The sequence below is a fragment of the Lemur catta genome, chromosome 10 (assembly GCF_020740605.2).
Source record: "Lemur catta isolate mLemCat1 chromosome 10, mLemCat1.pri, whole genome shotgun sequence".
NCBI lineage: Eukaryota > Metazoa > Chordata > Mammalia > Primates > Lemuridae > Lemur > Lemur catta.
In genome coordinates, this window is record NC_059137.1 from 62,362,149 (window position 1) to 62,384,608 (window position 22,460).

The 22,460-nt window shown below is 44.6% G+C and overlaps 1 protein-coding gene across 2 annotated transcripts in view; it reads right to left on the reverse strand.

Moving 5' to 3' along the window:
• VLDLR (very low density lipoprotein receptor) overlaps positions 1-21,479 on the reverse strand; it is a 29,520-nt gene extending 8,041 nt beyond the window's left edge. The window contains exons 1-9 of one of the 2 annotated variants that reach the window (XM_045562311.1): positions 20,829-21,479; positions 9,123-9,242; positions 5,068-5,190; positions 3,545-3,667; positions 1,528-1,899; positions 1,310-1,432; positions 1,101-1,223; positions 557-676; positions 326-451 (exon numbers count right to left, since the gene is read on the reverse strand). In XM_045562311.1, coding sequence (XP_045418267.1) covers positions 326-451; positions 557-676; positions 1,101-1,223; positions 1,310-1,432; positions 1,528-1,899; positions 3,545-3,667; positions 5,068-5,190; positions 9,123-9,242; positions 20,829-20,910 — 1,312 coding nt within the window. In that variant the 5' untranslated portion in view covers positions 20,911-21,479. The remainder of the gene's footprint in view (positions 1-325; positions 452-556; positions 677-1,100; positions 1,224-1,309; positions 1,433-1,527; positions 1,900-3,544; positions 3,668-5,067; positions 5,191-9,122; positions 9,243-20,828) is intronic. The other variant, XM_045562312.1, reaches the window with a different exon arrangement.
• Between the last annotated feature and the right edge of the window lie 981 nt (positions 21,480-22,460).

The following is a 22,460-nucleotide window of genomic DNA, read 5'->3' on the forward strand; positions in this document are numbered from 1 at the left end:
AGGGAGGCAGTCCTGGGGTTACAGCATTCAACGATGGGGTGGCTGACAAAGAAGTTACTTATTTGAATTGCACTCGAGTTTTGGAAGTAGAAAGTAAGCAAACCTGGTAGGTATTCATGGTATCATATGCAAAAGGAATGCCCAAGGCAGATGTTTGGGGGGAAGATTTGCTATTATATTTAACCTACACTATTGCACTGGGTTTAGCAGCATTGCTCTCAAGGACTATTTCATATTTAGTTTGACTACTGTAGTCACTGGCTGTACCTTTTATAAGCACTTACTCATAAAGGTACCAGAGCAACACCAGTCCAAGTCCATTTACCTACTGCCTTGCACACGCCAGTGGCAAGATCCATTTGATAGCCACGACTACATTCACACTTGTAACCGCCTTTTAAGTTGATACAAATTTGACTGCAGATTCCTGGATTTTGGCATTCGTCAATATCTAGGAGGGAAATTAGAATTAGTCTTGCTGTTCCTACACCTCACCAGATGTACACTGCCCTTTCCCCTCACCCACAGGGCCCCGGCGTGCTCTTCCTCGACTCACCTCCACAGGTTTTCCTATCTATCAGCTCAAACCCAGCTGCACAGTCGCACTCGTAGCCTATAACTAGGTCTTTGCAGATATGGGAACATCCACCATTATTTACCAAGCATTCGTTTACATCTGGAATAAAAATGTAGCAAAGTCACTTGACAACCTATTCTCAATTAGTATTTGTCTTTCACATTTAAAACTCAGGCTATTTGTGATAACTTTTCTAGTTGACCTGAAACCCACGATTAGACCTAATCATCTGTTCTATAGATATGTGTCTGAGGGTGGACTGGCTCCTTGGCAAGTTACCAGTTGGTCAAGCAGTATGTAGTCAAGTTTCTCTCTTGCTGATCAATTATCTTAAAAGACGTTAAACTATGAACGAGTTTGTCATTGCCTGGGCTTTTAAGTCATAAAATGTTTTTTAATTCTATAATTGAACTTTAGTTCATTAAAAAGTTTAACCAGACATCATGCAGGGTCCGGATGGCACTAGCTACGTTGGATCGTGTGAACCTTCCCAGCTCTGTACTCGAGTAACCCCTTCACTTACGACATTCTTTCAGGGGCTCGTCGCTCCAGTCCCTGCAGTCCTGCTCCTGGTTACATACTTTGCTGATATCTATGCATTCCCCGCTTCTGCACTTGAATTTCCCAGGGCCTAAGCACTGATTCACTACGAAGAGAAACACAGAAGAGAAGTTCCATTAGTGGGTCTGATCAGGGCAACCCCTTGCCTAGCCAACAAGGAGAGACGCTTACCATTTTTGCAGTTGACTTCATCAGAACCATCTACACAGTCCCGGATGCCATTGCACTGCCTGCTGCCATGGATGCAGCTACCGTCCTCACATTCGAATTGGTCGGGTCGGCAGGTTCGAGAAGCTGCAAAGGGAGGGAACACCATGGAATGAAGCCATTGTCCCAGCTGATCCATGGAACAGAGCCGAACGTGCCATGCTGATGAGAAAGCTACTTACGACAGTTGACCTCATCGCTGCCGTCCTTGCAGTCGGGGTCCCCATCACATCGCCACTTCTTATGGATGCACTCGCCGGAGCCGCACTGGATCTCGCTTGCAGGGCACTTGGTGTGTACCACCGGCTGGCGGCCACACTGCTCGAGGGACTCATCGGACTGGTCAGAGCAGTCTGCGTCGTCATCGCACACCCAGCTGATGGGGATGCAGGAGGAGGTGCTGCACTGGAACTCGTGGGCGCCGCAGGTTGGCGGGGCACAGTCGAGCTCATCGCTGCCATCGTTGCAGTCATCCTGGCCGTTGCATACAAAGCTCTTGGAGATGCAGCGGCCACTGGAGCAAGTGAACTCGTCAGGGCTACATGTTATGTTGCCTAGTGAGAGAGAGGATGCCCCATTGAAAGTGCATCAGGACTGGTCCTTTTAAGACTGTTGTCCTAAAATCTAATATACTGATCCTTGATCATTAATCCTAGCTTCCAAGCTTAATTTAAAAGCTACAGTGGAGTTAAATCAAGAACAAGTTCCTGAAGTATTAGGAAACAGTCTCATCATGTAAAACAATGCAGGCACACTATGAATGAGAACAGAAATAAACGATCAAGAAAAGAGTTGAAGACTAGAAATAAATTTGCGATGAGAATCACAATTGACTCTACAGGGACAGTGATCAATAACTTACACTGTGGCAGGGGATTGCATTTTGGAAGGCAGAGACCGAGTTATCCTTGAATCAACATACTGCTGGTCAGGCCAGATTACATCACTAGCTGAGCATATCATGCATTAGGTACGCAGGCAAGGTAATGCTCGCAATGAGGTTAAGACATTATCACCAAAAAGAAATGAACCACATACCGCCATACATGGTTCCCCCTTTTTTGGTCCTTTAAATGAAGATCAGGAATAAAGAGTCTTAAACACTCAGTTTTTAAAAAGTCACTGCCAGGGCTAGAATCATGATAAGCTACTCATATTAGCCAGTTTGTACATTGACTTAAATTCCTGCCAAACACATTAAGGTCACAATTTGGCGGTAATTATAATATGAGACCATGACTCTCTTGGGAAGCCAAATCTAGATTTACGAGGGAAACACTTGGCAGCTCCAGGGCTTACCAATACATAAAGTTCAATTCTAGGATTGAACACTAAAACTCATTGGACTAGGTGCAGTGGTATTGACCTCAGGAGGTGACCTTTACTCACGAGACTGGTGTTTCAACTATAAGTGCCCTGAGCTCCTTGTGTACTACTACATCGGGAGGCTCACACGTGTCAGACCGGGGAGCTGCAGGTTTCAGAGGCTCTATAAAAGGGGCGGTAGCTTGAAAGAACATTCAAAGCAATGTTTGTTCAACCTAGAGATTTTCCCAGGGCCTCACCTTTAACATGTAGCATTTCATTACAGATTTTCCAAGACCAGAAACATGAAAGAATAGGAAACGGAGTTAGCTTTCAGAGATAAGAACGGTAATGGGAGACAAAGGTATCACAAGTTGGCTAGACTTTTCTGGGTGTCTGCAAGCAAGATGTTAATTCGTGCTTCTGTGCCAGTTTAACTTTTGGAAAGGTTATGGTAGAATCTAGTTTGGAGGCAAAGAAATGCTTGTATGATACTCAAGGAATTTATTCCAATAAGCCAATCTAGTTTAGACCTATGAAGGTGTTCGAGAGCCTACTCCCCTTCCAATTTTATTGAGCCAAAGTGAGGGAGGCCCTAACAAAGTCGACACAATTGCTGCTTCCCTGAGCTACTTTTAGATACGATGTCTTGAATGACTTACCTTCTTATTTCTATTTGCCTAAAAGAAACACCAAGCGATGGCCGATTACCCTGTGAATGTCTTTGAGAGTTTTAGGGCAGTTATGAAGGACAAGGAATCGAGCAGATAGTGAAGTCACTGAAAAGTGAGTTGATGTAAGTGCATCTTCATGCCGGGGTGAGCTTCCCCTACCCACCCTTCCTGGAGCAAAAGGGCCTTTTTGGGGCACGCCACTCAACACTGATCTTCTTACCACAGTTTTCTTCATCTTCTCCACTGTCACAATCATTTTCACCATCGCATCTCCAGGACACTGGGATACACTGAGTGGAGCGGGCGCCACAGCTGATTTCATTTATGCGGCATGTTCTCATATCTGTTGACGATATACAGTCTCAAAAGAGCCTCAAAACTGATCAACGCAAAGCTGCTGCTGCTGCTGCTGCGCTGCCTGGAGGTGGGAACACCTGCAACTCGGTGGCCTGGCACACTGGTGACATTGAACTTACTAGCTGAAGCCTGGGCCGTTCTTTTTCCAGCTCCACTCCTCAGAAGCCACGCCAACCCACGCTATGTGGCAGCGCACTCGAGGGCCTTGACCATGTCACTCCCTCAAGGTCCCATGGTGTGCTCAGCTCTGGCTTTTGTTTTACTTGGCACAGGTAGGTTTATGGGCCGGCCTGCTCCTAGCCCGCTATTTATCTGTTGGATATCAAGTGGGCACACTCACATATTGTCACCTCATTCCAACTTCATTCAAGGCCAGATGGTCGAACACTTACAAAATCTTCCATTGCCTAGATGTCTTCACAGGCCTCCTTCACAATCTCCTCTAGATTTACATCTTGCAAAGTAGGGGCACACCCTAATTCTTGCCTTTGCCAGGTTGTCCTCCACCAAAACCTGGGGCTGAATCTTTATAGAATGTCTTTAATTTACTGGCCTTGACCAATATAATTACTCCCCTCACTCCTTGCCTAGAAAATTGAAAGTAACACCCTTATCTTCCTTTCTGTTTGATTTTCTTTTATAATCACATTTCAGACCTAAACTTTGTTTACAGCAGTCCTTTTTCAGTGTGTCAGCAGGCCTCCCTCAAAATGAACTAATGAACTCCAAGACTTTCTTTACCTGGACATGGAAATAATCTCAATTTATATGATCCAAAACCATCATCCTCTATGGTCTCAGACTTTTTCCTGAGTATCAGCCTACGACCACAGATACACATTTGCATACCTAATAAGTTTCTCTTAATTAAAAACAAGCTATAAGATCATTGCTTTAGTAACTGTAGGTTGCAGCATTTGTTAAAAGTCACTATATCACCAAATACTAGCTACTGCACCCCTTCAGTAACAGATTTTTAATAATTTGAGAAGCTGTGCATCTAAAAGCTTCTACTTGGTCTATGAGGAGCCTCACATCTTGACTTAGCTTCCAGGACCAGTGTACCATCTGCTCTGATTCATTATTATCAAACATTTGAAATCTATGCACCTAGTCAAGGAGTTCTTAATCAAGTCTTCTGGCTTCAGTCTTAAGTATTCAACAGTGAAGCTACCCAAGAGAATGTCAGTCTTGTTAGACCAGGGAGTATATTCTTTAAAAGAGACTGATCAACTGTTAATGACTTGACTGACCTTGGAGTCAATTGGCCTAAACTTTAAGGAAGGCAAAGAAAAATGAATACCGAGTAGTGGATTAAGCCATACTTAGAATTATGAGACACAGAACAACTTGGAAAAGGTCAAGTCCAAAGCAAGTCACACTCACGGCACTGTTCTGGGCTTTCATCGGAACCATCTTCACAGTCAGGATCCCCATCACACTGCCATCGGTTGGGCACACACTGGCCATTGTTGCACACAAAGTCAGACTCTGCACATGTCTTCTTTACTACAAAAGTAAATTCAAAGGGTTAAAGATGAAGTCATTTTCCCAAGAACCCTATTTTCACAGTAGGGCTAAAACGGCATTTTTGGGATGTTTACCTCTAAAAATAAAGCTCAGTCAGTTGGCACTCAATCACCAATGTCCAGGAGAACTTCACAAAAATCATTCTTTTTTTTAGAGGAGGAAGGTGCTCTTTTGAGAGACTTGGAGGATACTGATGTCAAGGTAAGACAAAGGTTGCCCATTATCTTACAACCACAGATACATCTAACTTCCTGCCTGTGTTATAACGTTGAGATTAAGTAACACTGTCATTCTCTTCATGTGTTGTTTTCTAACTCATTTAACTACTTCGTAAATTTAACAACCAAACATTCCATTCTGTGACTGGATCATAGTAGAACTGTTTGCTATGGTCTGAATATTTGTATCTCCCCCAAATTTGTGTCTTAAAATCCCAACTGCCAATGTGGGCGGTATTAAGAGGTGGGGCCTTTGGGGAGGCAATTACACCACAAGGGTGGAGCCCTCGTGAACGGGATTAGTGCCCTTATAAAAAGAAAGGAGAGCTTGCTTTCCTTCTCTGTTTTCCACCACGTGAGGACACAGTGAGCACATGCTCACATGCAAACCAGAACGAGAGCCCTCACCAGACATCAGATCTGCCGGCACCTTGATCTCAGACCTCCCAGCCTCCAGGACTGTGAGAAATAAATTTCTGCTATTTAAACCACCCAGTCTATGGTATTTTTTTTATAGCAGTCTGAACTAAGACACTGTTCTAGGGGCATGTCTTAACAATAGATGTAGACAGAAGTCTAAGCCTCAGTACTGAATATCGTCACCCCTACTCGTTTTCTGGGGCAAAGGAACTTATCTAGTAGGAAGAAGAGAAAACTCAAACAGTATAACAAAGAGGTCATATTTAGAATTCAAGAAAAGATTTTAGCCTTTTCAGCCAAGGGGTAGGCTAACATCAATCAGCTAAAAGTTATTGAAGCTGCCAGTGCTGATATCCATAACTTACTGCTAGTGTTAAAGAAGCCTAAGGCAAGGTCTCTTCCTAGGGCAGGCCATCTCCCCTATACTTAGGGTTACCATGCAATTTGTTGTCCAAATAGGGACAGTCTCAATAGAAAGGCGACACTGCTAATTATATGAAGAAGATAAGCATAAACCAGGACTGTCCTAAGCAAACTGGGAAGCTTGGTCACCCTACTCATAAAGGAATCTGAGAGTAGGAAAAGTCTTGATAAAATGGCCACACAGTATACCCTAGGTTTATCCTTGTCAGACTATATTCTTCTTTCGTATGTGCCTACACTTTGTACCTGAATTTCCACTTTAAAACATTCCTCTTTAACAATTATTCTGTGATGATAAATCAGCTAAAAGTCTGCAATTCGCTGAGAATTTGAAAGGGACTGCATCAAGTCAAGAATTTAAGCTAGCTAGAACTCTCAGAGGTTAGAGATTATCCTTGGACCACTCTGGTTTAGCCTTAGATATTTTAAAATGGGGAGATAGTGATTATAGTTAATTTCTAGAACTCAATATAGGTTGACAAATTATTATGATCCAAAAATGTTATTCATCTCCTTGAACTGCATAGCCAAGGAAACAAGAAAGGTCATGTCAGCTCTTAGAGTCACACCTATTTCTGAAATCACCAAAATACTCAAACCCCAGTGCTAATGAAGTAAGTGCTATCTAAGGCCCATTCTCCTGAGCATGAAGGAAGAGACCAGAGAATCTGCAGGGGTTAATTCAATCTGTGATATTCTTCAGAGGTTACAACAAAAGGAGTAGGGAAATGGCTGTAAAGAGACCAGATGATTTTAAGAAGTAGAAAACGTCATCAGGATATGAAAGACTGGCTGTATAACAAAGTGTTTGAGCAAAAGATAAATAGGGACAAATTGCCATAGAGTTCTCGCTCTTCATTCTGATCACAGACTAGGAGGGTAAAGACAGGATATTTGAGATGAGCCTTGAGGGAGGGATAGAAATTTAGATGTGACACAGAGGAAGAGAATTAGCAGTAACATACTCAGAGTATTTAAGTTACTGATTAATACGCTCAGACCAATACAAAAGAATGAGTTAACGGGACCAATGGAAGCACATCTGAGGCCACGTTGATTCAGTATGCTAGTTGGTATGTTTGAAATAGAGCCCCACTGAAAATTATATCCAAGTTCCATATCCAGAGATTAGACAGGAACAATAGGAGGTGGCTTTGGAAATTTTAAGTAATTGTATAGCTTTTCTCTTCTATAAAGCAACATCTCCAAGTAAGTGTTCAGAGCTTCCCTGAATCCAGCTTCTACTTTCCTCCTCTACTTTCACACTTGAGAAGCAGAGACAAATTCTGGCTAAGAATATATTTAATTTTTCCCAACTCAAATAATCTCAATTAAGTGAACAACTACCTCCTTCCCTCTTCCAAACCCTCCTACCATGTGGCTAGTAGAAGGTATTTATAAAAGACTATTTTAGGAAAAGCCAGTGATTATGCCCTAAGATGACCCAGGTCAGTTCCTACTGATTTAGTCAGATGGTAAAAGACGACTTCAACAACATAAAGAGAACAATTACTTTTTAAGAAAAAGCAATGTGTTTTGCCAAATATGTCTTTAGAATAGAGGAAAAATTGCTATTTACACTAAGAGAACAGTTGACAAGGGAGATATTTAGTGAGAGAACTAAATTACCTAGGTAACCTACATATAGCATGGAACTCAATGTCTCGTGGAGTAGATTAAAATCTTAGAGTTACAATGCAAATGATGGAAAAGTGTTGCACAGGAGAACTCTTCTTGGTTCTGAGACTGGATATAAGTTTCTTCCCTGAGACGGCAGAATGGACTTTCTATGCTTCCAAAGAAGCTATTGGTCTGCACATTGGCATGAAAACACTTGTGACATTGCTCAGAGATGTCAAGCACAGGACAATGTCTGCCATGATGTTTACTCTATAATATCTCAGTAGTGATGCATGAAGTAGTAGTGAAGGCTGTAATAAGACAGCAGTTGATGAAACCTACATTTAGCTTCTACTTTTCTCCTGTATTTCTAGTTTGTTTAGTGAACATCTTCATATAACATCTTTTAAAAGGTAAATAACAACACTAGCACCAATAGTCACACACAACATTGTTTCAGGATTTTTACAACATTGAACAAAGGGACCATAAAGCAAACTGCAGCATGTATTCAAGGTACCTAATGTGAGCTTGACATGTACTTCTCAGCTGTTCTGGCTTGACATGAGAAGTGCATACACAGGCATTTCTCACAATGATCTTTTCATAGATGCTGATTGATGGGTATGATGTTATATCCCCATTCTCTTGGGGAGAGAATGTCTTCCGCCCTGCTAATGCTTTAGCATTAGCAACTATTGTAGGCAGAGAATTAAAAAAGAACCCTTATCTGATCTTTGATCTGTGCTGGCTTGTAATTTCTATGTCAGGGGTTAATTAACCCCATGAAACTTTATGGGATTTCCTCATGTCCATGGCTTGCTTGCTTTTCTGGGATCAGAGCCATTCGAGAATTGAAAAAAGAAAAAGTCACTTCTAAGCAATCTTCTGTCTGCCTTTATTTTTGGTCCTCTTCTCCCTTCCTCCAGCTTCCTATACCACATGTTTGCCTCATCTAAGATATACTGAGACCTGTCATTTAAAAGGAAATCCACCCTATCTTCAACACTCCATACTCAAGTTGATAACCCCATGTTAAATATCCAGTTATATTTTTTTAGACAGGGAAGTTCTGATTCTTTGGACTTTGGTTCAAAGCAATTGTTAGGAGTGGATTTTATTCTCAAAATCTCAGTACATTTGTAGACACTAAGATAACATCATCCCATTTTAATAAAATGTCTAAGTCCAAATGAGATGGCAAGTGAGATCATCAAACTCTTTACTTACCACAGTTCTTTTCATCACTGCCATCAACACAGTCCTCGTCCCCGTCACATTTCCACAACAGAGTAATACAGCGGCCGTTTGTGCACTGGAATTGGGAGGATTCACATTTGGTTTTTCGTCCTAGAATCAGAAAGGAACACTAAGCAAAGCGATGACAGAAGGGTGGTAAGTTAGAGATGCAAGTTACCCAAAACCCACGGACAGGGGCTCTCTCAAGATAGCTGCAGACCCAGCAGGCTGCAACAGTCTAGGGGCCAGCGTTGGGTGGCTCTTGGGGCAGTAACTGACTTCTTAGCTGGGCACATGCTGAGACAAAACACTAGATTTCCCAGCCTGTCTTGCAGTGAGGCATAGCCAAGGGACTAAGTTCTGGCTAATGAAATGGAAATGTATATACGGCTTTTACGAAACATTAAAAGGACAGAGGATCCATTTTCCTTCCCTTAATTCCTTTCTGTTTCCTAAAACCTGGGCACGGTGGCTGGAATAGTGATCTTGGGCAAATGGAGCCAGACCAAGACAGAAGGACCCTGGATTGTCCAGACACCACAAGGGGCATCACATCTGCCCCTGGGCTCATTTCTCTCCTTTGTTTAAGCCATTTGTGTGGCTACAATCACACAGCCAAATCCTAATCCTCTAATGGCATTTCTTGCCCACATCCATACTATTATTCATGAATAATGTTCCTATTATAAGCAAAGTAAAGGAGATTTAGAAAGGGCAGCAAGAAGAGTGTAAAAACAGAGACTTAATATATGGTTCCTCATCGTAGAAATTGAGGTCTAATTGCAAAAGACACATGTTTACAAAACAGCTCCAAGATAAGATAAAAGTAACAAGAAAGTATAGTTAAGAGGCAAAGGGAGATGGTTTCTAATTTAGTGATGAGAGAAAAGGAAAGTGTGGTAGTGCCATAGACCTGAATCTATTTCTCTGAACCTCACTTTTCCTGAGCTGAATGTACGGATACTTAATTTACATAATGGTATGAACTAAGACTTGTAAGTAGGGTAACTTAGTTTTGTGCCTGGCACGGGACAACTAATATTCAGGTGATTCCTATCATTAGCATTTCTATCCTTTTGGAGGATGTGATCTCTAAAAAGGGAATAGATCTGGTCACTTAAGGCAAATATGCTGCAAATATTTGAGAAAACCAGTGGAATCATATAGTTCATGCAGATGACTTAGGGAAGGTTTCCAAGCAGAAAGCCTTCCAATTTCCTGCCACCTTTCAGCATTTGCAGCTGTGGCATGCTGGCAAAAGAACTGATACTACAGCGACAAGCACAGACTGGAACGCTTGTGTTACGCACACAATACTCTAGTTGGTCTCCTTAGTATCAGCTACTCCCTGCTGTCTGGGAGCATTCTGTGCTTTGTGACTAATTTGCTGGGAGATCAAAATTTGGCCCAAGTCAAGATTACCTTTGGGTGTGGTTACATTCTTACATATTAAATATGTTGCTTTAAAAACTGTTTCTATTAATACCACTCTGTTCTTAAGAGTCTAGTTAAACCGGGACCCATCTACAAGGCAGTATGGTTGAATGACACTTCTTACCTACATTTCATAATACTTATGCATTCCACTTACCAATATCTTATTGGTTGCAAGATACTAGGGATTTAAAAGGGGAACAAGAAGAGGGAAGAGATTGTCAGGAAGCATCACCTGTTCATTTTTATGCTGCTAAACCCAACATGAGGTACCTAGATGCTTCCATCCCTTGCCCATTACCACTGGATTCTCAAGCTAGTCTGCATATTCTCAATGCTGGGGGGACATGTTCTAGGGGCCATTTGCTATAGTCCTATAACTTTACTAATTTTGAGGATGGTAAGAGTGGTAAGAATCTTCTTTGAGTACTTTATTAGAAAAAGAAGAATTTGCAGTCAGAGAACATAGGTATAAACATACTTGGGGAAAAAATAGGTTGCAGTTAGGATACAGTAAAGGCTGAAAGGCTCTGAATTTTTTTTAAAGGTTTTAGTTAACAACAAAGGTTAAGTCAAAATGAGATAAAAACATTGGTATCTACATAGTCAAAACAGGAAACCTGTAATCGGACTTGGATAGGGACCTAAACATAAATGTCAAATGATGGTTTTTCACTTCAGGTTTAGGTACCCAGAAGAAGATCTCCTTCAAAATGAGTTTTGAAGCTGCAGGTTTTATAAACACCCAAACTGGCCTAGGATTAAATATGGGCATACAGCTTCCTAAGGCTGATATTTAGTCCATTACCACCTTGAAGAGGGTGTCTGAATTCAGCGGTAGAATACAAGCTATCAATAGGAACAAATTGTATTAAAATCCTGGCAACTCTGCCTCAAGAGTCCATATTGAGAAGGCTCAGGACAGATAGAGCATTTTCTACTAAGAAAATATCCTAAGACAAAAAGGAGTTTCATTTCTACCTTTTCTTATCTCCGATATTTCCACCTCACCCAAGCTTCTGCCTGGTTGTCGTAAAGCTGTGTTTTGCCATCACGGGCATAGACACTCCATCAGAGCAGCAATTGGCGTTGGGAGTACAATATGCCACTAAAACATCCCCGCTTGCTGGAAAGAGCGAGATCGGGTGGGGGTGGGAAGGGAAGCTGGCTTTATAAAGGACCCTTTAAAGAGAGGCAAATAAAGACCTTAAGCTTTATGGCTATGCCTCTCAGTTTCCTAGTTCCCTAATCACTTTGTTTTGAGAGATTGCTGCTGGGCAGAAAATGCTCCCTAGTTTTGTTTAATTCTCTGCTTCATGCAGAGCAGGAGAACTCAGACACTAAATTGAATGCTGAGACCCCAGTCATCTGACTGCAACACTTTTAAGTTTTCTGTTCAAGTTTTAAAAAGCTTCTGCCTTTCCACCTCTAGTGCTCAACCGGGACTGCTGCTGTACCCAGCTCCAGATTTGAGAGCACCAAATGAGTTAAGGAGCTTTTGGTTCCTGAAGCTTTTGGGATTATAGGATTGTGAACCTGTAGTCTATTTCCATCCATGAAAGTTAAGTCTCGGGTTCGGCATTATACTTTCATAAAGCAAACAAGTTGAGCTTAAAATCATCTACACCTGAGGTTCTTTTAATTCTTAGATTAAGCTAAAGCCAATAACAACTCAAAAACTAACCTTGGAAGTAGAAGCGCTCGGTACTTATCCCAGGGTCTGCCTGCTCAGAAAGATGAGAAATGGGAGTAAAATGCAATTTTTAACAGGTTCCTCAAAGCCATGGGGTTTCACATGAATGGCTTAGGGCCAGAGGGTGGGTGAAGTGGGGGGAAAGGCCGTAACAGCAGGGGCTCTGTGTGTTCTACCTGTCTCAGCCAAGAAGGCTTTCTTTCGAATATTAGATTTCTGTGTAAGAATTAGAAAAGGGTTCTATTGCTTTAAGAAATTAAACTGTCTGGCTTTCCTTCTAGCTCTGATATTTAGAATGCATATTTCTGTTCCTTTGGGTCAAGGGGTTGGAAGTCACTTGTGCCTATTCGCTTATGTGGCTATTTAAATTTGTAATGAATGCATTCCCAAAGTGTCGAAGAATTACTTGCTTTTACTGTCACTTAGAGAGATGGAATCAGACTATGCAAACTTACGTCAAGGCGCCCGTGTCCCAGGAGCCTTGCTTACCTAAATTGTTAACGTTGCTACCCAGACATGTTGGCAGTTCACTGGCTCCAAGAAACTCAGGGTTTTTAATGCATATGGAAGTCAGCCTGCTGTTGTCTAATTGTCCCTGCAAGGGTTAATATGGGAGAACAATATGTAAGCTTCAGTAAAAAAAAAAAAAACTGCACAGACCTTACAGTACATACTGAGCCTTCAAGAGGGGCTACAAATTTCCCTGCTGGGCTCTGAGCAGCACCGTGGCAGGAGTGCTCCAACATGCATGCCCAGTATAGAGAGACGGCGTCTCTGAGTATCAGGCTCAGAGTGTGCTTCAACCTGCACAGTGGGGCTCATGCTGCCACACTGCTGGGGCCACCAGGACCAAGCACTTACATCTCTCGTGCCCTTCCTCATTGCTTGAGCATAGAGGTGTTATCATCTGCTGGACTTTCTTCCGTCTGTTTGTTTTGGCACTTCTGGGGCCACCAAGGGCATTTATTTTTAGTCCAGTTCACTTTCACTGCCTGCCACTTTAATGCCAATCTTTCTATTCATAGGCTAAAACTCCTTTTAGGACAAGCAGATTTCTGAGTCAGCAAAGAAGTTTTCCTAGGGGGAAGGAGGTTCACAAGAGGCAAAATACCACAGCAGAGGTGTCAAGGGAGAGGTTCTGGGCTTAAAGTCAGCCTCTGAAGCACTGCAAGAACCAGTTTGGGGGCCACAAAATGCTATTAAACATGTAGGCTGATTATTCTGATCACTGAAATAAGTGAATTTTACAGCTGACAATTGTCAACAGTTTTTTCCTTTACATTAAATTGAGATGATCTTAAGAATCATGGATAAATAAGTAGATGTTTTTTGTTGATGGCCCAACACTGCCCTAAGACTTCATGTCTCTTAACTTTTAAAATTCTCAATCCTACATGGTTGACACTATTATTCCCCTTTTACAGATCAGGAAACCTGTTCAGAGAAGGGAAGTACAGTAACTTGCCCAAGATCACCATGGGCAGAGCTAGGATTTGAACCCAGGCACTCTGGCTCCAGATACTGTGCTACTGAGCATTCAAATAAACTAGAGTGCCCGACTCAGGACTATGTGTTTCTAGAACATTCTGTTGACTTGGAATTTAGGTAAAGAGCCAGCTTCAATTAATCCAATTAAGTAGGTTTTTTCATTTGTCAAGATGAACTCTCATAATACAGCCTTATTGTTGAGATAGAGCCCTACGCTTCCCTTCCTCATTCTAATTAAAAAAAAAAAAAATGCTGCTAGAATTTTCTCAGTGGGTCTTCTTCTAGAAGGATTATGGCTCTTGGTTTTCTTGTCTAGGGCACACTGGTCAAGTCAGAGCAAAAGCCCTCCACCTGATATACTTGGAAGTTAGCTTCTATGGGTGGTAAACTAAGTCAGTTGTCCTCAAGGTCTAGGTATGCATCAGAATCCCCTGAAAGGCTTGTTAAAACCCAGAATGCTGGAGCCCAGGCCAGAGATTCTGATTCAGTAAGTTTAGGGTGGGGCCTAAGTTTGCATTTCTAAAGAGTTATTCTTGACACTGCTAGTTTCAGACCCTACTTTGAGAACCACTGCACTAAGGTTAAGAAGCTATGATTCTACCCATAATGGAAGTGGCTATTTCATTTTCAGGGTTTTAAGATATACTATTAAATATTAACCCCCATGTGCCCTCATGTCTATCCTTGGATGGGCACAGGAGATAAATGCCAATCTCTTACAACAGACATCACAGTGACAACCTGAGCAAAGCCTTGAGCCTACTATGTAGGTAAAATTTATTTGAATGCCTTAATAGGCATGTATAATAAAGAGGTTCTTCTAAAATCTATCTTCCCCTCTCAGTATACTCTGTCTTTGACTGGTCCATCACTTACTCTAAATCTACAGTCTAAAAATGAGCCCAGATTGGCCTCTACTGTGACATTTGGCCATTAAGCTCTGACCATATTCAAGTCCCCATTTTTCACTTAATCTAAATTTAAGTCTCTTGTTTATTTGCCTCCAGGCTGCCACATTCTCTGCCCAAATCAAGATGGTGATTCATTCAAGCAACCTAGAATGGCCAGAATTGCCAAGGATGGGATCACTTCCTGGTTTCCCACTGTCCCTAGGATTGAGTGTAAGTTTCCTACCGATTTTCCTTAGACTTTTCCCTGTCTGCCACTACCACCATCTGCTCCGGTTATACTGGCTGAGCTAACAGCTTCAAGGGGACGCCCTCACCTCCCCATGCCTTTGCCCTCCCATGTGGCTGCTTTGTCTTGGTTTGCTCATGTTACCTCTGTTCACTTACCCAACAGGAGGGGCTCAGATGGTACTCCTGAATGAGGCCCTTAATGCCTTTTTTGGCAGGGGTAGGTATGGTCTGGCTACTTTCTCATAGTCTCTGTCACACAGCCATTATGCACTGTGATGCATTTGGCTACCCATATCCACCTTTAGACACAGAGATCCTCTAAGGCAGGGCCTGCAATTTATCTTTGTAATTCAGGACCTGGGGCCTGATGTCCAGACATTCTCTAAACACCAGTTAGTAGTCTTGGATGTATCAGCTGATTCATTGGTTCACTAATAAAGCTGGTCTGAACTAGAGACTTTTGTCAAAACATTCTTCCCAGCCTTTCTGAAATTAAAACCAAGTGTGACCAGTTGTTTTACTAGCTAGAATACTTTGAAAGACTATAAGCTATAAAGGCTCTTGTTCCCTATGCCTATGAGGGTATGTTCACCTTCTATTTACAGCACTTTTTCATTTAAAAACAGTGCATCTTTCCACACTTGTCCATCAGAATGAGTGTGTCAGTGTGGGTATGTTGGGCTCCTTTCCATGTCAGTAGAGCAGTTCTGACAGCAGCAGCTAACTGGTAAGCTTCAGAGTTTGATATATCAGACCCAGATTTTACTTCTAACATGTTTTAATGCTCTTTGGTAATGTTGGCAGCAATCCATGGTTGCTTGAATCACATCACTTTTGTAAGATCTTCTGCAGGGATTAAGTAGTTTCTGGCTTTGTCATATTAAAGTCTAAATTCTTGGTGATTTTAGGAAAACTTCATAAGCTATAACCCAGGTAGCATGTGAGAATTCCAGCAATCTTCAGCTGCTATCTGCCTCTTTCATGATTTAAGTCTTAAACACCAGATCTGCTCACTATTCACAGCTTCTATTCCAGGCTGTCTTTGGATTATTGATTTCCCAGTTTGGCTTGCCCACTAGATTAAGTGCCATGAAGGAAGAGCCCAATGCTGTGGTCACTGTGTCCCCCATGCCTGGTGCCATATGGTAGGTGCTCAGTGGATGTACTTCAAGTGGTCTCAAGCAGATGTACAAAGACAATCAGCAGCAATCTACAACCTACATAGTTAACCTATAGATCCATTAATAACTCAGATCTTGAGAAGGCTTTCTTAAGAAAATGAAAGAGGCAGTCAATAAAATAGGAACCTGTTTACTCACAGCATTTGGGGGCCATATTGAGTTATAACAAGTGAAGTAACTTGCAAATGTTGTCTATCACCAAGGCTTCCTCATCTCCCTTGCCTGGCTACTAGCCAGCAGTGCCCACCCAGATACCCTGAAGTGGCAAAATCGGCCACAATCCAGAAGCCCTGTTTTATAATTTCTCCCCCTCCAACGTTATCTCTTTAATACAAGGCCATGCATACTCCTTCCACCACTCATGGAGCATCTCTAAGATACAAAGCAGGCAAAAGATTTCTAAGCAAACATTAAGACATTTCTAGCAGAATTTCTATATTTACTCTCACAGCACCTAGCAGCCATTGTTTTTCTTAATTTACAGCCTCAAAAATAAGTAGGAGGCCCAAGTTTTCATAGGAGCTTTGTGCAAAGGGAAAAGTGCTAAATTTAAGGTATGGGTTGAACATCACTAATGCAAAAATCCAAAATCTGAAATTTTCCAAAATCCAAAACTTTTTGAGTGCTGACATGATGACACGAGTAGAACATTCCACATCTGACCTCATGTGGCGGGTCACAGTCAAAATGCAGCCAAAACACAGTCAAAATTTTGTTTCATGCATAAAATTATTACAAATATTGTATAAAATTACCTTCATGCTATGTTTATAAAGTATATGTGAAACATAAATATCATGTTTAGACTTGGATCCCACCCCCAAGATATTGCATTATGTATATGCAAGTATTCCAACCCTTGAAAAAAAATCCAAAATCCACAGAACACATCTGGTCCCAAGCATTTTGGACAAGGGATACTCAACCTGTATCACCTGCCATCTCATTTGGTTCCTGCAGTACAGTTAGCGTGTCTAAGTAGTATTGACAGAGTTTAGAGTTTATGTTGCAAGGCAATAGAAGAGACACTCATTTAGATTGGAAAATGCACACAGTAAAATTGAGTTGATTTTCACTTACAAAGTCAGATGCTCTTCAACCTTGTCACACTCTGCCCCTTGTCCTCAGAAAAGCTATCAGTCCTCAGATTTCCTAGCCAAAAACTCTTCAGTTAGGGCGAAAATTACCCCTGGACCACTTACTTCTGCTCAGCAAGTACATCGTACCCACAACCTCAGCAAAAGGTATTTATGCACTGTTTGCCTTGAAAGTAGTCTGTCCTGCTGTGGCCTAACTATTCTCTTGAGATTAATTTATAAGGGAAAAAACTAAGCAATTTTGAATTTATCAACTAATCATGTAGAGGACAGCTGTATTAGGCCACCACGAGAACCTCTCATTTATGATGATCATCATTATAGACCTTATCATAGCCTTTCAATGCACTGAGTTTCTTACAGGCTAGTATGTGAAGGTGGCTTTCCAAAGGAAGGTCCGTATCCAAAGTGAATGTAATCATGATTTTAAATCATGTAGGCAACTGCCTCGATTTAATCACTATGCCTTCTACTGAAAAGAAAAACTTTACAGTCTGCGAGAAATACAAAATGGTTTAGATATTTAATATGAATTATCTGTATTCTTAGGCTGTGTGCCAAGTCTTCTGGATTTTGGATCAAAACCTGAAACCATATGGCTGGGTACTATCTGTTGCCTTGACCTTATGGCCATGTTTTATTCTCGGAGTTCCTCTTAAGTCTTAGTCTGATATCCCTCCTGGAATAGAAGGGGCTTGTAACTGCTTTGCACCTCTTCCAGAATTGTAATAAAACTACTCAAGTGAAGACAAGCTTATGATTACTCAATTCACAAAAAGTAGAAACACCTGGATCAGGTCTTCGCTTCTTTTGAGCATATAGGCTGTTACCTTTGCTAGCAATGTTTAGCATTTGAATATGCAGTTTGTACTGAAGTTTTAACATGTTTCAGCTCTATTGAACTTGACCTTCATACATACTTTAGGTACCTGGGGATGCAGGTAATAAAGGCAAGGAATCAAAATGCCACATGAAATGGGCAAGAGGGTGATTTAAGGAACAAAGGTGTTCCAGACTTCAAGAAGCTGCCACTGCCAATGAAGGCTTGTCTGGTGACCCTCCTTTAAAGAGTCCTTGTTCACATGCTCAGTTTTTGATAAGGATTACCATCATCCATACCTTCCTTTTGTGCTATCTGGGTAAGTCAGGTTTATTTTCCCCTTGCCCTCCTCCCGGTCTATTGGTACTACCACTAACACCAACCCACTCCCCACAATGGGAGAAGTTTCTTTCTGCTCTTTTGCTAGTTGCTAGCTATATCTGATTAGCTCTCACAAAACCTTGGTTCTTCTAAACTCTGGCATTAAAGAATATATGGTAGCCCAGATCTTAATCTTGACTCCCTAGGCTGGAGAAAAATGTTTCCAAGAACCCCCAGGTCTTTTACAATCAGGTGTACTGACTTCTCGTTAGCCTCACTTAAGCTCCTTGTCAGAGTCTTGCTCTATCCTACAGTTTTGGACCAGCACCATGTGATGGTGGAGAGAAAGGGTAAGTGCAGAAGTCTGGGGCCAGAAAGTCAGTCCACATGCTCTGGGACTTTGAACTTAAGACAGAAGCCAGTCTGTGTTGGCTTGGAGTTAGTATCTGCCTCAGCCAACTCCAAATTTCCTCCAGTTCCTAAAGAACTTCCTTCCCTTTGAAGAATCTGCACGGGCTTCTGTTTTCCACTGTTCAGGGTATGTCACATATTTCACATGTGACAAAGGGGAGCAAACAAAGAAGATCCTCACCTGCCTAATACAAGGTGAACAGAGGGCTTTGGCTAACTCATTTCAACAGTTTAGGTGCATTCCTAGCATTCTGCAGGATAAAGTTAACCTCTAATGGAAAGTTATTATATCTTAAATTCCAAGACTACGAAAGGACATGCAGCAAAAATGAAACTTTTCTCTCACCTCGCTAGATAATCATCAGTAGTTTATGATATACCTCTGTTGTGAAATGTTACAAAAAGCATAATGCGAGTCATGGCACTGTTTGGAGAAATCACTTAGTAAGTTAGCATTACTCGTCCATTAATGATTAATGTTAGCGTCTGCACACTCTTGCAAACAGGGCTTTTCTAGGCTCTTAGGCTCGTTCTACATCGGATCCCGTCTTCACTACACGCCCGTCTTTTTCCAAGAGTGCAGGCGGGAGAAAGCATTTGAAAAAACAGCCCGTTGGAACCTGTCGGTCTCTTACTTTCCCTTAAAGATAACACTTCTCGGGCTGCTAAATTACGAGCCCGCGGAGCCACGTGACAGCCCCAAACGTGACCGGACCGCCAGCCAATCGCAGAGGGCAGGAAAGCCCGTCCCAGCTTCACACGCTCCGGACAGTCGGAACTAAAGGGCAGGGCGCGCTCGGGGACGTAAAAACCCCAACTATTGCCCGAGAGGCTTCTTGACCGCATACTTTAAAGTTTGCTCTCACTTCAGGACACACGTGACTGGAGACAGGCGGGCCTCTAAGCCACCTGGCGACGGGAGCTAGGGACTCTGGAGTGTTTAGAGCTGGGGCAGCTTTCTGTCCTAGTTCCCTAGGGCTGGCAAGCGAGCCCCTCGGTGTCTCGTCTGGAGATCACTTTCGGGACCTGCCAGTATCCTGACGGGACCCTCTTAGGGGGGCTTTCTGTCGCCGGCCCGGGGAAGTTCTGAGGCTCAACGTGGGAGAGTGGCTGAAGGCGGGTCAGGGCTCCCAGGCCCGGTGCGGCAGACTCTGGGGACTCGACAGGTCACCACCGCCCTCCCCAACAAGCCACAGCCGCACGCCAGCTCTCGCGCTACCCCTTTGATCTATTGTTTAGAATGAAGGCTAATTACACTCGCTAGATTGGGACTCGATTCCTCTCGAGGAAACGTCACGGGGAACAAGAGTCGGCAAACTAACCTGGTTAAGTCTGCGTTCCACTCCCCTGCCCGCTCAGCTACAAGGGGGACCCGAGCGGCTTCCGAACGCGGCCAGAGGGGTGGAAATGGGGGGCGGCGGTGGAGAGGCACTCAGAGGGGAGTCCTGTTGAAAGCCACACTCCTCCGCTAACCTGCACCCCGGAGAGACAGCCCCGCGCCCGGGGCAGTCGCAGTCCGGGTGCGCAGGCTGCGCACTTCTCCCGGCTCCGCGGCGCCTCCCGGCTGCCGCCCCCCGAACGTGCGCCCGCTCACGGCCGCGGGGGGACTCCCTGCCCCGGCCCGCACCTGGCGCCCCGCGTCCCCGAGGCACCCACCTTCGCCCGCCGCCCGCTCCCCCCTCCCCGAGATCCGAGGGGCGCGCCCCGGGCCGCCGCGCACGTCTGGGCCCTCTGCCTGCTGCCTACCACTCCGCCTGGCAGAGGCGGCAGAACCATTGTTCAATGGCTCAGAAGCTCGCATTCCCCAGTCACTGTCAAAGGGGAGAAAAAACGAGGCAAAGCAGTGGCTTTGGGGGAAGGGGTGTAAGGGAATGAAGACTAGTTCAGGTGAGGCTTTAGGACGCCCGGAACCTCACTGTCCCCCCAAGCCCGGCTCCCCTTAGCCTCGGCGCTGACAGCTCAGAGGCGCCACCAGGGTGGGGAGGGAAAGGCGGCGAGGAGAGCGGAGAGGCGCCTTCTAGGAGGGGGGTGGGCAAAAGGGGACCCGCGCCTCGGGTCCCCGGTAGCCCCCGCTGGGTCCGGGTGCCCCGCGGAGGGGCGCGTCCTCACTCACCGGTTCCGGTGGCGCCGCTCTCCCGGGGCGCCCAGCACAGCGCGAGCAGCAGCCAGAGCGCCCAGCGCGCGGACGTGCCCATGGTGCCCGCCTGGATGGTGCCGCCGCCGTTCGCTCCGCACAACAAGTTACCAGCCCTTCGGAAAGGAGGAAGGAGGTGGGGGCGGGGAGGGGGAAGGGGGAGAAGGAGGGGGAAGGAGTTGGGGGGGAAGGGAGCGGGGAAGAAGAGAGCACCCCCTCCCCTACAACTTGCTCAATCTCCTCCCCACCAGCCAACCCACCACCCACCTCCCCGGGCTGCAGCAGCAGTGCAAGCCGAGCCTGCGGGCAGAAAATAATGCAGGCGCTGCAGAGGAGAGGAGAGGAGAGAGCAGGGGAGGAGAGGGGAGGGGAGGGAGAGGGGGTGGGGAGCCGAGAGCAGAGGAGAAGACAGAAGAGAGAGGGGCCGGCTGCGGAGCACCCACCCTGGCGGCGGCTGGAGCGCGGGGTGAGCAGCCGGGAGGGGGAAGGAGGGGGAGTGGTCAGCTGGGGGGGTGGGGGGCGAGCGCAGCGGCTCCAGCCCTCCTTCCCTTCTACGCGTTCTTCTTTCTTGCGCCGGGCAGCCTGCTGCCTGCGCCGCTGGGGGTGTGCGAGTGTGAGCGTGCGTGAGTGGCAGTGGCCGTGGCCGCCGCCGCCGCCGCCACCCGGACTGCTCCAGGGGCCCGGCAGCTCCGCGCGTCCGCCGGAGGCGCACGGGGGCCCGGGGCGGCCGCTGGTTGGCTCACGCAGCGCCCTCGCCTCCAATCCCCGGTGCCTGTCCTAATTTCCTGATCCAAGGAACCTGCCGCCGCAGCTGCTGTGCGCTCCCTACAGTCATTACTGTACCCTCCCGGCAGCCGCCAACAGTAAATGCAGCAGCAGCAGTCACCGCTGATGCAACTATCGCGGCTATTGCCTCCGCCTCCCCACTAACGGGGCTTGCAGCCGGGGGTGCACTTGCAGCTTCCAGGCAACAAGCGTCTCTCTACCACCCTCTCCTGCGCCCCTAAGAGAGGCTGGTAGGTAGCATCTTCCTCGGGCCTCCTTGCTCCACCCAGAAAGTGATGAAGAGGAGGGGGTCCAAACGTTTGGGCTGCTCTGATGTGGGGTTCGGGATGCCTGTCTCAATCGCACGCTGAGATGCCATTTTGCTAAAAATTAAATGTGTCTTTAAGTGAGAGAGAGAGAGAGAGAGAGAAAACCCGGGGTTGTGGCTTGTCCTCTGTAATAGAACAAGACTAAAATAACCCAGTCTGGGATGAGGAGGAGGGAAATTGCTAGCGCAGCTTTGCATTCTCTCATCAACGATTATAGTTAATTGCTAATTGCACAAAATGATAGTTTGAGGACCTGTAATTAAAAGCTTAACCTTTTCTTGTTTGGGAGAGGGGGACCCAGTAGGTTTATTCTTCTTGATAGACTTTGTAACGTTCAATTACAAGACTTAAAGAAAAAAGGCAGCAAAGGCAAGACTCCTAGAAAGGATTGATTCTTGTTTAGTGCCTGACAGTACCTGAGCCTATAATTTGCTTTGTATGTACTTCAGTTTTGTTGCACACTTAGCCCTGGTGGAAGTGCAATGTCTGCTGTGGTCTGTTAAGCATCTAACCAGAG